The sequence below is a fragment of the Nothobranchius furzeri genome, chromosome 7 (assembly GCF_043380555.1).
Source record: "Nothobranchius furzeri strain GRZ-AD chromosome 7, NfurGRZ-RIMD1, whole genome shotgun sequence".
In the NCBI taxonomy this organism is placed as follows: Eukaryota; Metazoa; Chordata; class Actinopteri; order Cyprinodontiformes; family Nothobranchiidae; genus Nothobranchius; species Nothobranchius furzeri.
Window position 1 is genome coordinate 46,952,108 of NC_091747.1, and position 17,290 is coordinate 46,969,397.

General features: G+C 38.8%; 2 protein-coding genes across 3 annotated transcripts in view; one reads left to right on the forward strand and one right to left on the reverse strand.

The window, feature by feature from the left end:
- The first annotated feature begins 604 nt into the window (after positions 1-604).
- Positions 605-8,470, forward strand: gimap4 (GTPase IMAP family member 4). The gene is made up of 2 exons (XM_015954648.3): positions 605-744; positions 5,142-8,470. Exons 1-2 carry the CDS (start codon positions 714-716, stop codon positions 5,903-5,905), a joined length of 795 nt encoding a protein of 264 aa, XP_015810134.1. The 5' UTR covers positions 605-713; the 3' UTR covers positions 5,906-8,470.
- Positions 8,471-13,345: 4,875 nt separating this feature from the next.
- The window catches only part of plxdc2b (plexin domain containing 2b), a 117,823-nt gene continuing 113,878 nt past the window's right edge, over positions 13,346-17,290 (reverse strand). For both annotated transcript variants that reach the window (XM_015954647.3, XM_054751495.2), the window contains exons 13-14: positions 16,265-16,431; positions 13,346-14,993 (exon numbers count right to left, since the gene is read on the reverse strand). In XM_015954647.3, coding sequence (XP_015810133.3) covers positions 14,868-14,993; positions 16,265-16,431 — 293 coding nt within the window. In that variant the 3' untranslated portion in view covers positions 13,346-14,867. The remainder of the gene's footprint in view (positions 14,994-16,264; positions 16,432-17,290) is intronic.

Consider the following 17,290-nt stretch of genomic DNA (forward strand, 5'->3'; position numbering starts at 1 on the left):
GGAATACTGGATTTTGTTTTCTCTCTAAGTCACAACGTTTATCATTCCCCAAGTAGCTTTGGTGTTTTATTCTGATTCAATAGAATATAGAATAATCACCATATTTTTTTTGCTTCCCTATTATTGTTACCAATTTTTTATTTTTTATATCTTCTGCTTCCCTTGTTTGTAATTTTTTCAAAAAACTCGTATACAAGTTATTCTTTTGTGCACACACATTCTTTAATCCCTTAGTCATTCATGATTGGGTTTCCCTTTTTCCTGTAGATTTGATTAATTTGCAGTAATCATATTATTTAAACAGTATTTTCATGAAGTATGTGTATGCAGCATTGACATCACTGACGTATACCTCCTTCCAGTTTTGTTTATTAACCCTCTCAGGCTCAAAATAAGTTTTGATAAGGATGAACAACTAAATCCTTCAGGGGAACTTTTGAGTTAAAAATGCTCATGAAATACGTATGTGGAGTGACCAGGTTGCAAATCTGCAACGCCTTCCTCCAGAGGGTTAAGATCTTTGTTTAATGCCTCCATTTTATGTGTACATCCGGTTTGAGATTGCACGCCCTTGTTCTGAAAGTCACAAACCGGAAGTCACGAACACATTACGGGTATCCGGTAATTTCAGTCATTATAAGTAGGAAGTTCTTCGAAGATTCAGGCGCTGAAAACGAGGTTTCGAAGTCCTTTTTTCTGGATTAAAGTGGAACATGGACGCCAGTAAACCACTACAGATAGCAGGTGAGGAGGAATAACCTTTATCTGGATACTTTATCAACTTTAATGCAAGTGTATCATCTCAACGGCTGTTGAAATTAGCATAAAAAGTTAGCTTGGAGGTTCAGACCTAACCGGATTTTGACTCGTGTTAAATTTCGATTCCTCACAACAAAACAATAAAACAGCTGAGTTTGTTTGGGCTTACGCGAGACTTTAAGAAATCGGACACTACTACGTAGGTAGGGGTGGTAAATAATTAACATTTCCGCCTTAGCGTTTTACAAACTTGACATAAATGTGGTAAATATTCATTCTTGATGGGAAACAACCGACGACACGTTACTCTAAATGTTGTCATCTTAAAAACGTACAAAATCTCATAATTAAAATATTAATTGAACAAATAACTTTGCTTGAATTGATCCATTAGCGTTTATTGTTTTTTAGTAATGTTCTGGACCATAAATTAATGTAGAAATAGGTTCCTAAACCTTTTACAGGAGGAAACAAGACAAATCTAACTTAAAATCAAACTAAAGGCAGTTTCTTGGTAGGAAGAAATAAACTCTTAGGTTTCTTCTTTAAATAATATCTCAAATTCTATTGTACAATATGAATGCAATACGTTTTTCATTCAATAATGAATACCAGATGAATAAAATGTAAAATATAGAAAATGGGGTCAAATTTACACATCTAAGTAGCTCATTATGAAACCAATTATCTCATTATGAAGTAGGTGGTATATTTGTGTATTTGTTGTTTTCTCATAAAGATCGGGCATATTTTCAAAAATATTATCAATTCACGTAAACATTTTAAAGTGAAGATGTGTAGTTTCCCAGGCGATAGGGGGCAGTACATGTCATTGCAAGTAAGGTATTTTTGTGTTCAAGTAAGATCTTATATACGGATGGCCATTAGGGTCAAAGTCCCTGGAAGTGCACCCTCCAGCAAAATGACAACAACATCAGCCTCTCTTTCATCCCTAGAAAAAGTGAAGAGGTAAATGTCTAAAACAACATTTATGCATGGTGAAAGTTTTGAAACTGCTTATCACAAATCGGTAAATGCATTTTGTCCTCACAGGCTCCCATAGAAGGAAAGATTGCATTGCCCAGAGACTTAGGCTCAATCCCAATACTCGCACTTGCACCCTTGCGTCCTTCACTTGCGCGTTCCCGGCCAGTGGTGCGAGTGCGTAGGGTGTCCTGATTCTCAAGTGTCGAAGTTGACCATGCCCCATTGCACCCTTAATCCGCACTTCACCCAAGTCCACAGCGATGCGGACCTCGGATAAGAGTATTACCCACAAGTAATTGCTGCAGGAGAAAAGGTTCAAGTTCCTTTTCTGAAAATATGTATTTTCTAATGAAATTTGTTAATTCTAGGACAATTAGTTGATGCTCTAAAACTTTTAGACAAAGCAGCAATAAATATAAATTTATTTCAAATAACTGTTTGGCTGTTTGTTTAAAAGTTAATAAAGCTTTTTGAAGAAAGTATCACAGCGACCAGTATCCTGGCATGCTTTGCAATCGATGACGCGATGCTCCCTGTCTCAATTCTGCAATTATTTGCACACTTGTGTACTACGTAGGGTTGTCACGGTGTGAAAATCTAACCTCACGGTTATTGTGACCAAAATATCACGGTTTTCGGTATTATCGTGGTATTTTTTAAACGTGTTACATTTTCAGACAACTAAATAAACCCTGTATATCAGGAAAATATTGTCCTCAGTTTGTCTAAATTTTGCCTACAATTTGTTATTTTGTAATTATGTTGTTTACATTTTTCCCCTTTAGACTTTAAAATACCAATATTTGCCCATAACTTCTTACGTTTTTGTCTGTTTGATGTCATCATTTTCAAAGTATTAGATCAGATGATACTCAGTACTCAAGTAGCCTTCTATTCAGGTACTTTTTTACCCTTACTTGAGTAATAAACCCTATATCAGGAAAATATTGTCCTCGGTTTGTGTCCTTCCAGTGAGCTTTGCAGATTTGGGGAAATGTCATCAGGCAGTAATCATTGTTAAATTCATAATTATTCTCGGAGCGAGACCAACTCTTATCTGCCCCTGGGAGCCCCGTAATGCATAGCGTCATTTCAACATAGGGGTGTCCGCGACACGGTTTATATGCAGGTAGCGGCGCTGCGGCTGCTTTATATAGCGACTCGTTGCATTCTCCCTCAACCCAAATCCTCGGATTTTAGCTAAAACGATAACGCTAACTTGCCTTGCATTGACTGCAGAGCTGTGGGTGATGGTCACGCAGATGTGTCATGAGATTTGAAGCGTTGCTGCCTTTCACAGACACTTTTTCTGCACGTGCTGCAATCAGGATAGCCGTCTTCTATCAACTGTCCCTCGGCATTCTTCAAATATCCAAAAAAATGCCCGTACTTCCCACTTTGTCTTCTTTGAGGGATAATAAATGTCCTGAGTGCTGCCGTCTCCTCCTTTGGCCATTATTTCAGCTTTAGCTTCAAGAAAGTTTTGGTTGTAAACATCAAAGCGCGCATGTGCCACCGGCAACTTCAGCAGATGATACGGTGGCTGGTAAGGGTCACCGCGCCTACACCGCAGCCACGGTAATCCACCAAGATAATATATTTTTCAAAAAACAAGACGGTTATTATTGTCAACTTTTTTACAGGGGTTTACCTACACCGGTTACCGTGACAACCCTAGTTACTATGCACTCGAAGCCTTACAGTGCGCTTTCTCCAAGTGCACTTAGCTGAAGTCTGCAGTGCGAGTAGAGACTGGACCTTAGACCCATTCCCATTGTGTTTAGACCTGATTTTTATGGTTATATGTTAACAAGCCGCCAATATCTGGGCATCATTTAACTCATTCTCAACATTTAGATGGATATTTCCAGAGGTGAATGATAATTACATATTAGGGTTGTCACGGTAACCGGTATAGCGGTAAACCCCGGTAAAAAAAGTTGACAATAAAAATAACCGTCCAGTTTTTAATAAACTAAATTATCTCGGTGGGTTTACCGTGGCCGCGGTTTCGGCGCGGTGACCCTTACCAGCCACCGTCGCTTCAGCTGAAGTTCCCGCGGCGCGCATATGCACTTTTTAGTTTGCAACGGCACCAAAACTTTGAAGCTGAAATAATGGCCGAAGGAGGAGACGGCAGCGCCCAGGACATCCATCAGCCCTCAAAGAAGACCAAATCGGAAGTATGGGCATATTTTGGATTTCTGAAAAATGCTGAGGGACAGTTAATAGAAGACGGCTATCCCGTTTGCAGAACGTGCAGGAAAAAAGTGTCTGCAGAAGGCAGCAACACTTCGAATCTAATGGCACATCTGCATGACCATCACCCACGTCTCTACAGCCAGTGCAAGGTAAGTTAACATTAGCATTTTAGCTTAAATGCATGACGTGAGGACTTTTGGCTGAGGGACAATGCAACGAGTCACTATATGCTGCAGCCGCAGCGTCCTCTGCCAGCATTTATACCGTGTCACGGACACCCTGTTGCTGGATGAAGCATCTTATTTGTTGATGATGAAGAGAAATATACAATTAGTTCCTTGTCATTGATTTGTTTACTTATTCAATGCCATTTATACTTGAACATTTGGATTTGATTACATAGTGTAGTAGTTATTTTAGTAATTTGTTTAAAGTGGCTATTTATTTTAAATACATATTTTTTTAAGGTTGACTTGTACAGTGCTCAAGTCAAGTGTGGACTGGAGTTTTAGATTTTCATTATGATAATGAAGAAAACAAGTATATGAGAAAACAAGTGGTGTTTCTTTGATTTGTTTACATATTGTTTATGTTTTGAATGTTTGGATTTGTATAATTTAAACCTGCATTGACTACTGTAACATGTTCCAGAAAAAGAAGCTATGTGTTCCTTTACTTGTGAAAAGTTGCACTTTTGCTAAGGCTTTGTGTTATTTTAGGTTTAATAAACACTGTTAAACCTTTTCAAAACTATTTCAGTTTGTGTAGAACAGGACTATCAATGCTTTCTGAACATATGCAACACCGTTTAAAAAATACCGTGATAATACCGAAAACCGTGATAATTTTGGTCACAATAACCGTGAGGTTACATTTTCATACCGTGACAACCCTATTACATATTGTCTCTTTAATTTCATAACGTAGTCTTTACTGCAGTAAAACTGTTTATATTTACTAAATGTTTCAAACTTTTTCCTGAACAAAGAAAATTGTGCCCGCTTATTGGGTTCTTTAGATTAGCCGTTATTCAAGTTTTCTTTGTTTACGTTAAATAACTTTATTTAAACAAAAACGGGTACTGACCTTCTTAATCAAGTCATTTAAGGACACTGTACAGTGTCGTGGTTTGTAGGGAATTAAAATACTTCATTTCCCTATAACATTGATCATTATGGTCTCTCTTGTGGTAGCTGGAGATGCTTCTGGACCAGAGGAGGAGACTCACTCAACAGCAGCTGCTTCCAAGGCAGCCAGTCGTCTGCCGGTAGTTCGCCTGGTGGTGCTTGGATGGAGGTGGCCGGGGAAGAGCTTAACGGCCAACACCATCCTCGGCAGGGAGGAGTTTCATTTGGAACGGGCGGCTGAGTTCTGTGTAAAGAGGGAGACAGAGGTTGATGGCCGTCAGGTGATCGTGGTGGACACTCCTGGTTGGTTCTCTGCTCAGGATACGCCGCCCTCTTATAAACAGGAGCTGGTTAGAGGCGCCTCTCTTTGCCCTCCAGGCCCTCACGCCTTCCTGCTAGTCGTTGCTGTGGGCATGTTCACCGACGTGGATCGCGCTCGCATCGAGGAGCACGTCAACCTCTTTGGCGAGCACGTTTGGAGGCACACCATCGTGGTGTTCACCTGGGCAGAGGTGCTCAGGAAAATTTCCATAGAGAGGTACATTCGCAGAGAGGGCAAAGAACTGCAGTGGGTTCTGGAGAAATGCAAGAATAGGTACTTTGTTATTAACAACTCTATATTTGGGGAGCATCCCCAGGTGGGACGCTTGATTGAAAAGGTAGAGAGGTTGGTGGTAAAGGAGGGGGGGCACTTTAATCCAGAGGTGGAGAATAAACCGCTGGATGAGAACCAGAATCCAGCCAGAGATGTGCAGGAGCTGGGGGCCCGGCCCAAACAGAACTCTGGACTCGCTCTGTCAAAAAGCACGGAGCAGACAGGAAGTGAGTGACTGTCTGCAGGTGAAGAGGCATTTCTGTAAATTAAAATGTGTAGAATTACATTTAAACATCAAATCAATCCTAATCAACTGGTTATAGTTCAATATCATCAAGGACTCTTGAGAGGAAAACCTGTTATCAGTAGATCACCTCGTTCCAAGCTGCTTCATCGCTACTTACTCAATCAGCTGGTCAGATAATCAGCCACACACCACACTGATGTTTATTCACTACTTTTGATTCATCTGAGCTGTTATCAAGGAGTTATGTCCTTTATTCATAACTGAGACAGATTCTCTGAGATTTTCGTGAAATAGTTTCTTAAACCTGTCATTTTTGACTATAAATGTGAGACCCTGTCATCTCCTTTAAGATCACCTTCAGATGTCTGAAAACATTTGGACACAATGTACACTTACATTTATTATTTTCATGACAAATTTTAATTGTGTTTGAGTTTAAAATTATGAATCTAGAAAGTCCTCTTTTTAAATCTCTGAATTCTCACGTTAGTCTGAGAAGTATTTACTTTTTTATTGTTTTCTGTTGGCCCTAATCCTCTTCTGTAGATATTTATCCAAAAGGTCCTGTTAGAGAACTTTGTGGTTCTACAGTGAATGTTTGTTTAAGTTGTTAAAGGTTGTAGACCCCTGGTTTAGGTGTCCCCTGGGACTGATAAGCTAATGGCTAGTCCAAGCACAGTCAGGGCTCATGTGTATTTCAGTCTAACCTCTAAAATGTTCAAACAGTTCATGTATTCATAAATTTTATTTCAAACCTTTTCATAAATTTTATTTCAAACCTTTTCAACAGCTAAGGGAAATAATTTATAACTTTACCACAGGAAAACGCTGAAGAATATCATTGAAGCTCATCATTTTCAACTGAACATAAACAGCGAAGAGTTTTAATAAAATGTTCTCATTTGTTAGGCAAACTTTTAAATTGATTAAATTGAGCCGTTCAAATAAAACAAACAAACATTTGGGTCAATACATTTTTCGCTGAGGCAACATTAACCCTTTGATGCATGAATTATGAAATCTTCAACCATGATTTTTTTGAACAATTTTTTTCATTCATCTTTAGGTGTGAATGTAACAAATTTCATATTTATTTGTAACATTTAAGTTACACATAGTTTATTACATGTCCACCTCAGTGGACAGCGTGAATTCTGAACATGAAATATGTTGGCTTGACTAACTGAAGTCCAAATGGAGGGGCTCAAATGCAACAGACTTCAACAGCTGTGCTATATAGCAAAAATAAATAACAATTTTGAGTACCTGTCCACTGTACTGACAATTATGCATCAAAGGGTCAAAACAAATTTTCTAATTATTTTAAACCAAACAATCATTTAGTTTTAATACTTAAATGCCCTCAAACACACAGGATCTTGCTTTTTTATTATTTCTTCTCTTTAACAGTTACATACTGAGACTTTGTAAACAGATGCACCTTTTTCTCATCTTCAATGTCATTATTGCTTCTAGTTACAAACGGTTGATCTGAAGCAGCGATTTTACAATATGAGACTTTTCTAAATTAGTCATTTACTTCAAAATGCTCTCTTCCTGTTTTCACAACCACTCAAGGATAAACCAATAAAAACAGCATACGATGACGTCACTGAAGGGGTTTTTAAACGTCAGAACCATTTACGCAACAAGACAAAGTTGTAACAAAAAGTTACTGAATGTGGAAATCGGCGTGTTTTGGTGTATTTATTTAAAAAATCAAATATCTAACATGTTTTTATTTGAATGAATTCAGGAGGTATTTTTAAAATATTAAATACAAATACATTAGCTGTTACACCTTTATTGTTTTTAGATTCAGCACTCCATAGCTTAAATAGCAAGTCACCCCCAAATCAACTTTTTTTTGCTGATAAACTATATAAATGTGTGTCTAATCGTGCTGCAGACATGTGTGGTCAATAACTTGGTACTTCACTGCATTTTAGTTAAAATTTAAATGTTCTGCCTAAAACTGTCAGTGTTGCACCGTCGTCGGGTAAAAACTCTGCACTGCATTGGAATTTAAATCTTCCACCGCTGTTGACTAAGAGGTATGCTATGATGTAAACTGGTACATTATGATGTCACAATGCCGTTGTGAGCCTGTGTGTGTGTGTATTTGTTAGCGGCTCCGCCCTCTCTCTCTGCTAGGCAACAGCATTTGTTGCATTTTTCAAACAGGAAGTGAGAGTTGATAAAGAATCTGGTAGGGGTGACTTGCTCTTTAAGCAGACCAGAACCACGCTGCTTCACTAACACTGTAACTTTGATTTTTAAAATAATTTCCTTTTGTTGTGACCAAAACTGAATATTGTCATGTTGTAAAGCAGTTAGTTCTATAAATATCATGGGTGTGTTTGTTTGAAATGGATTATTTTTATGCTTAATCTAAATGAAGCCAGTGGGAATGTTTTAGAAAAGTCTGCTTCTGTACAGAATAACACCACCAACGGGAGACTAAAGCCACATGTTCAAGAATTGGTTTTCTTTATTACTGTAATAGTGGATCAAATCTTTTGTTTTAGGCAAAAATAAACACAGATAAACGTCCTCCGTGGTTTTCTTTATGCTGCTTGTGAGCATAAGTCAATATCAAGAATATACTTTGCCGGCATTTCAAATATAAAAATAATTAAACACATGCATTTACGTTTAAACTTATCAAAAGCTAAAATAACAACAAAAATCAGGTGAAACTATTTGTGTTCTGTAACATTCAGCTCCAATTAAATTAAATTAAATTCAGTCTTAAAAGTTTCCAATATCGTCTGGCTTTTAGAATCGCAATATATCGTATTGCCTCCAGTGTATCGTGATATATATCGTATTGCCAGATTCTTGCCAACATGAAACCAGAGGTTGTTTATCCACTAGCGAGTTGGTTTAAGGTCTCAGATTGGTCAATTCACCATAATATCAACTCATTTCCTTCCTAAATCTTCCATCCGTTCTCTGCGTGTTTCCTTCGATGTGCGTCATAAACTTATCCACACAAGTCACAACTGGATCTGGTGAATCAGCTGTTCACACAGCTCTGATTCCTATGAACACGCCCCTTCAGTTTTCCTCCTTTTGGCTCTGCCCCATTCCAAACATCAGCTGTAAGTTGGTTTCTGATAAACAAACCGCTGGCGTTCCTTCGCTCCATAAAATCAAGATCCTTTTTTCAGTCAGTGTCGTTATGACAACAGCTGGATGAAAAACCCAACAAGGCTTTGACGTCAGGCAGCTGTTCTCCTGTAATCCTCCCGCTCACACAGGCATGTTTGTCCTAGTTTGGAACAATGTGGAACCCATTTTTTGATATTCAAAAAGCTGATACTGAGACAGGAAGTGGCCACTAGGTGGCAGTATAAGGCAAAAATACATTTTATTCTTGCAGCAGCTTAACTTCTTACATGAATAAAGGAAAAACAGACATAAAACATGACTTGTTTTCATATTTTCATTAATAACCTGTTAATTATTTAAAGAGGAACATAATGGGAGGAAATGTTAACTGGGTAGCAAAAACCTCAAATGTTTTCTATGCATTTTTAAACAAAAATATGGGAGCAATGTTAATGCCTAAAACATCTTAATGGTTCTGTGGGAATGCTTATTAATGAATTTTATATTTTTTGCTTAACCCTCCCACTGTCCTAATGGGTGTGACCCTGCGAGGAAAGTTGACCATTAAGCTGGGTTGATGGTTTATCCCTTGGGTCCGCGTGGCAGGGGTGAGGAGTGAGCACCACCTCACCCCTGCCACGTGGACCTCAAGGGATAAACCATCAACCCTGCTCAATGGTCAACTTTCCTCGCAAGGTCACCCATAAAGACTGGGAGGGTTAAAACTATAATTGTTGAACAAAAACACCAAGTGGGACTTTTTTTAACAACACTGTTTATTTCAAATGTAATCAAAAACAGTAGTTACATAATTTACACAGACCTAAAGAGTAGTTTAGAGCCTTTTTGTACACCACGGATGCATAAAACAAGATTTGATTTACAAAAAAAAGTCAAATTCTTGTTTCTTTAAATGGATACTCTGTATATTTAGATGAATTTGTGGTTTATAATTGTTTATTCTAACTACAAAAAAAGAGCAAATAACAGGACACTGCATCTGCAACTGATCAACATTCTCCTAATTTTAAGAACATTTGAGTAAAAGTGGGAATAAAACTAATGTCTGACTTTTTCTATGAGATCAAGTGTTTTCAGCTCTCATACATGTGCTTTCAATCCTGCAGCTGCTTTTAAACCGTAGAAACTGAAAAAATTGTTGGCATTAAAATTTAAACAGCTTTGTGCAAAAGTACTACTTTATTATATATTAGGGGTTTGTACTCAAAGAAATGTGTGATAAGACTAACTGTTTTGATTTGCTTAGTTTTTGGTGCGTTTTTTGTATCTTTGGGTCTTGTTATGGAGAATTAAAAAAACAATGTTTGCTACCTTCATTAGTTTTGTAACACCTTGTGCGATTTGCTGAATTGGCAACATTTGTACATTTTTGTTGAAAAAATGCAAAGACCAATTTTATATTTATCTCATTAAAACTGTGTAACATTCATTTAATCAATACATTTGCAATGGTCTCTAGTAGGTATGAGTGTCTTGTAAGTGGTAGTCTGTGGAAACAAAACACTGGTGCACCATTTCCAGGAACTAGAAGAGAGCCACATTGCAGCGGAGCTTCAGACAGCAGGATTTGGAGTCTTATTTACTGATATTTGGACATTTCGCCTCAAACTGGATAACAGCAAAGCGACTATCACAGACTTGCAATGTGGATTTTTATTTCCACAAACGCAAGCCTGACAGAGTTCTGCTATGTGGTGAAGTTGCTAATGCAAACAGTTAGCTTCTACTAGCAGAGACAGTTTCAGCCTTCTCTGTTGTGGAGTAGAGATGGGCGAGTTCATGATTTTAAGCCAACAAGCATTTAAAAAAAAATTTGATAAATTTTCTACTTGTAGACTATGCAGATATTTATATTCTGGCTCTAATCAATATTGTTGGGAGAGCTAACTGGTGAGTACAAATACTAAATTTAATGATGTGGCTGCAAAGTATATATATTTTTTAAAAATGCAAACAAAAACTCAAATATAATGTGATTTTGAGAGCCATTAAGACTTTTTGAGAGACAAAAAAGGCTGCTCTTTAATTTGCAAAGCTTGTTAGCCGCTTTGCTAACGGTTAAAACTCACATTTTACCCTTCGTCAGAGATTTGTGGTGCCTCAAGTAGTAAATTCAGATTAATGATGAAACGGGGGGTGGGGGGGGGGTGGGTGGGGGGGGGGTTAGCTGATGTGTGTGACTGCTACACAGTCTATATTAAAATGAAAGCTAGGCTAGCATGAAATTAAATCTTAGCAGCAGGTAAGTGAGGTGTGGAGGCTGTGAGGAAGCTAGAGTACATAAAAATATATCAAACTCATATGCTGATTAGTCTTTGGTTTCAATGTGATGGGTGCGAGTACAAATAAAGTCATTTATGTTTATTTTTTGTTCTGAACAAATGCAAAACTGCAGAATTCCAGAATATTAATCTTTAGAGTCTCAAAGCTGAATCACTGGTGTCAAACATGATTTGATCTGTAAATGCTGAACTACAGAAACAAGCGTTTGGATTGTGACAGCTACAACAGCATTCACATTTAAGTACAAAAGTAGAGAAAAAGGCCACTCATGTAAAAAGAAAAAAATGTTAATCAGTATAATCAGCGCCTTACAATAGATTTTCCAACGATTTGAGTTACCTGAATCTCCAAATGTTTTGGCTTGGTATGTACAACTTTGTGCCGGCATGGATGAACTCTCTACGTGACAGAGAAAATAAACCAAACTGTGAAAATCACAACTCCAACCAGCGTGTTTTCTGGCCCACGTGAAATAGAAGTATGGAGCCCAGAAAGGGCCAAATGTAGAAGTAAAAACAGAGATCGAGGAAATCCTGCGACATGTGTCTTATGTAGAAGGTGTTGTTTGCAAAAGTTCTAAACTAAAAAAAAAAAAAATCTGTAAAATTAAACCATACTAAAAAACATTATTTACTCAGCCTGAATGTGTTCTACCATGTTGTGGAGTTGCTAATGCTAACGTTTAGCTTCTACTAACCAAGATGTGCTCTGCTCTCTCCTGGCTGCCGATTCAATGGCTTTCCGCGGTCGCCAGCCAGGGTGGGTGAGTCCGTGAATGCTAATTTTTAACATTGCAAAGATCTGTGGCTATTTCTTACCCAAGCATTATCCCATCTATTTACTTTCAGCGGCTAATGCTGGTGATGAGGACTGAAAACCATTTTCATGTTCTGCACGCATGTAAAACTCAGTGACAGATAGGGATGCACCGATGGATCGGCATTTGATCCCAATCGGCCGATAGCGCCCCTAACGGTTTTGATCGGAGTTTTCAAAATAGATCAAAGCAGACCGATCAGGTAGGGTTGTCACGGTAACCGGTGTAGCGGTAAACCCCGGTAAAAAAAAGTTGACAATAATAATAACCGTCTTGTTTTTAAAAAAACTTATCTCGGTGGATTACCGTGGCTGCGGTGTAGGCGCGGTGACCCTTACCAGCCACCGTATCATCTGCTGAAGTTGCCGGTGGCACATGCGTGCTTTGTTGTTAACAACCAAAACTTTCTTGAAGCTAAAGCTGAAATAATGGCCAAAGGAGGAGACGGCAGCGCTCAGGAGGACATTTATTATCCCTCAAAGAAGACAAAGTTGGAAGTACGGGCATCTTTTGGATATTTGAAGAATGCCGAGGGACAGTTGATAGAAGACGGCTATCCTGTTTGCAGCACGTGCAGAAAAAGTGTCTGTGAAAGGCAGCAACGCTTCAAATCTCATGACACATCTGCGTGACCATCACCCACAACTCTACAGTCAACGCAAGGCAAGCTAACGTTAGCGTTTTAGCTAAAATGCGTGATCCGAGGATTTGGATTGAGGGAGAATGCAACGAGTCACTATATAATTCAGCCGCAGCGCCGCTACCTGCATATAAACCGTGTCGCGGACACCGCCATGTTGAAATGACGCTATGCATTATGGGGCTCCCAGGGGCAGATAAGAGTTGGTCTCTCTCCGAGAATAATTATGAATTTAACAATGATTACTGCCTGATGACATTTTCCCAAATCTGCAAAGCTCACTGGAAGGACACAAACCAAGGACAATATTTTCCTGATATAGGGTTTATTACTCAAGTAAGGGTAAAAAAGTATCTGATTAGAAGGCTACTTGAGTACTGAGTATCATCTGATCTAATATTTTTAAAATGATGACATCAAACAGACATAAAATAAGAAGTTATGGGCAAATATTGGTATTTTAAAGACTAAAGGGAAAAATGTAAACAAATAAACAACATAATTACAAAATAACACATTTTAGGCAAAATTTAGACACAAACTGAGCACAATATTTCCTGACATACAGGGTTTATTTAATTGTGTGAAAATGTAGCACGTTTAAGAAAAATACCGCGATAATACTGAAAACCGTGGTAATTTTGGTCACAATAACCGTGAGGTTAAATTTTCACACCGTGACAACCCTAATACAGACCATTTTAGATTAGGTTTCATTTCCTTTATTCCCAGATTATGTAGTTTGTAGCACTCATTATAATGTTGTAGAAAATTTCTGGCCAATCCACGTGATCGGTATCGGTGATCAGCATTCTTTGATATCGGTATCGGTGATCGGCAGCAAAAAACCTGATCGGTGCATCCCTAGAGACAGACTGTATTTCAAAACAACAAATAGTTTAATTTAAGCACACTTTAAAATTAATTATTCTAATATTTTTACGTTATAAATCCTCCTGAATTTTTGTTTTACATAATGCTTTTTTGTATCAGGAGAATGGATTGTTTTAATTGATCCTGAGAGAAACAGATTTGTCCTGCTTTACATAAATTCAACAAATCCAACAATTAATGTTCTAAAAAAATTATACAAATCTGTGCACTGAAAGATTTCCTTGATCTCTGTAACTCTCTACTTGTCACTTATTAGGTTCCATATTTTTTAACATGTAATCTTTAGGAGTCAACTGTGCAGAGCCAGCTCAAACAATCACCCATAAAGCCATTCACTACTGTTAACTGCTCTTCTGCATTCACACACATGAATCATTTACACTTCAGAAAAAATAAATTCACACACAAGCGCCTGTCTTGTAAATTTGCAACAGTGCCTGAACACGATTCGGGGAAGGGAGGAAATGTGCATCCAAAAAACCTGTGCAAAGTCTAATAAGGAACAAAATGGCACCACAGTAAAAAAAAAACAAAAAGTGTAGTGTTCCCATCACCTATAAAGGCAAATAACAACATTAAATCAAACACTTCATTGAAAGAAACTTAAATCAATATTGAATGCTGTTTTTTTCTGAGCTGTGATTGATTAAAGCAACTGCACGTCACGCCACACAGCTGCAGCCTGCATGCACAGAGTGAGCTGTGGAAAAGTCAATTACGCCTGCTACAGTATTGAACAGCATTATCTGTACAGATGCATGTGCCAACACCAACTCTCCAAAAACAAAACCAAACAAAAACTCCATCCTGGAATAAAATAAAAACAACCCTGATGGATATACAAAGGCTTATGCTATCTAACCCCAAAAACCTGCATGTGGAAATCTCTGTTCAGGTATCGGTTCTGAAAATATATGTTGTATATGTCCTCGTCTAGACACAAACAACCAGTGAAGGCAGTCAGTCCTGTCCCTCCATGGGGAGGTGTGTCAAAGCCAGATGATTCAGTGACATCAGCGCTCTTAACCCTTGACCCCCAGCACCTCAGCTCTTCTACACCAGGAGCTGGTTAGTGTCTGCATAAACAGGCCAAATCCGGTTTTAACAAAGGTGAAAAGTGAGACGTCCCCGTTGAGCAGGAGGGTTCACGCGGTGGGGTGGGGGGTGTGGGCATGAAGCACTCAGCACTGCTCAGACACAATGAAGACCTCCTTCTCCTTCTCCTGGCCAACTGGCTCCACCTCCGCGTAGGCTGGGTGACCCGACCCGCGGCGAAACTTCATGGCCGGCCATCTGCTCGGGCGTCTCTGCAGTAGAAAACACGGGTGAGGGTTAAAACCGGAGGTCATGAATATCTGAAATCTGTGCAGTTATCAGGCTGTGTCAGTCGCTCAAGACACAAAATTACTTTTGCACATGGCACAAACGCAAAAAAAAAACCTTATAATTTTATCATTTTATTAATCAAAATGTCAGACTTTCCTAATGTTTTGATCAAAATGTCAATTTAGCCAATTTGAGAATCTGGAACCTGCCTGGTTTGTCTCAATTTATTCTCATTTAGTCAAAAAGTAAATGAGACAACTTTGGGAAAGGGTAGCGACCTGAATGAAACTTTCCATCTATCCATCCATTCCCTTCCCTCTCCCCAGCCACTTAGAGCAGCTCCTCTGGGGGAATCCCAAGGCGTTCCCTGGCCAGCTGAGAAACATAGTCCTTCCAGCATTTCCTGGGACTTCCTTTGGGTCTCCTCCCAGTTGGACATGCCCAGAAAACTTCACCAGCAGGGAGGCCACATCAACTGGTTTCTCCTGATGTGACGGAGCCCCTTCTGTATGGAAACTAAGTTTTGCCACTTGTATCTGTGATCTCGTTCTCACCCAAAGCTCGTGACCATAGGTGAGAGTTGGAATGTAGATCAACCGGTAAATGGAGAGCTTTGCCTTCTGGCTCAGCTCTCTCTTCACCACTGCAACACCTGCATCTCTGCAGACGCAGCACCAATCCACCTATCGATGGATAGATGGATTTTTTTTTTACAACAAAGCAGCCAAAATAGTTGCAGATCTGAGCTAATGCCACTCAAGTGTTTCAATTCCAAAAACTGACATACGTATGAATTTAGTCGGACTGCACGTGGAAATTTTTGTGTCCCCAACTCCATCCCTCCACATCAACAGCATTTTTTAAATCATTTTCACAGAAGGATGTGGCTAAATTTAGATTTTGGATTGACTCTTGTGTTTTGGCCAACAGGATGATAACCCAGAACAGCTGATTTCTTTAGATTTTTAAAAATCACTACTTTCTGAGCAGAGAGAGCCTCTCATCCTCTGAGCCTTTCAACAAATCATTAATAAAGTGTTTTATCAGGTTCCATCATCCCACATCTGATGATCTTAATGCATATTTATGAGTCAGTGGAATAAAACACAGTTCAAAAAGTCTCCTTCAACAACCATTCTTGTATAATTTTTTGTATAAATGCTGGAAATGAACATATTTACTTAGTTAATGGTATTTACTTAGCATTTCAGTTTATTTGAGGGCCATCCCAAACTTTTTCACTCTAGCTCACCTCGATGAGAAAGAGGCTGGCTGCAGATGTTGGGTGATGGTACACGTAGACGGTGATCAGCACGCCGGCAATCATGACGAGCATCACCAGCAAGATGCCCAGGATCAGACCAGTGTGCAGAAAGTGTGTGCCTGGCACCCTGTTGACGGCACTGTCAGCTGGCATCGCTGAAAAACACACACATAGAACAATTCTATCACTATATGATTAAAATGCTTTGATTTCATGTTTTCTTTCTTTTAATGGAGTTCTTTAAGTCACCACCAGGGGTCACTCTTCAGCTATCAATAGCAATATTTACTTTTAAATTAAAGTTTTTAAAACTTTTTAATGTAAACATTTTTTAGGGTTATGGTAAAACCCTAGGGTATGGTTGACTCTAATCTGTTCTGATACAGTAACGTTACTCAAATATTCTCATTTACCTCTTCGATGCTCAAAATAGAAGATCTAATATCTTTTTCGTGCTTTAAATAAGACAATTTATTCATTCTAAGGGTTATTTGAGGTTCACAAGTCTTTAGTTATTCAAGAGCAGTGTTCGCCTACAACATGTGAGTAAAGAGTTAATCCCACTGAAAGGTTAACCGTGCACGGTTCTGATAAGAGAAGGAAGCAGGTCTGATGTAATCCTACTGCCGCCGTCAGAATGCTGGACCGAAAACAGCAGCAACAAGACGATAAACGTCTGCAAGCCTGGAAACCCCGATAAGTCGGTGAAGCACTTCAGACTTGTGCTTGATCATCAAATTTTACCCAGCAGAGCTTTAAAATGATGAAACCTGCTCACCGTTTTAATGCATTAGAAGGTTCAGCTGCAAATTTCCAGCCAGACTTAAAACCTTAACCCTTTGATGCATAATGGTCACTACGGTGGACAGGTACTCAAAATTGTTATTTATTTATTTTTGCTGTTAAGCACAGCTGTTGAAGACTTTATTGCATTTGAGCCCCTCCATTTCAACTTCAGTAAGTCAAGTCAACAAATTTCATGTTCAGAATGCACGCTGTCCACTGAAGTGGACA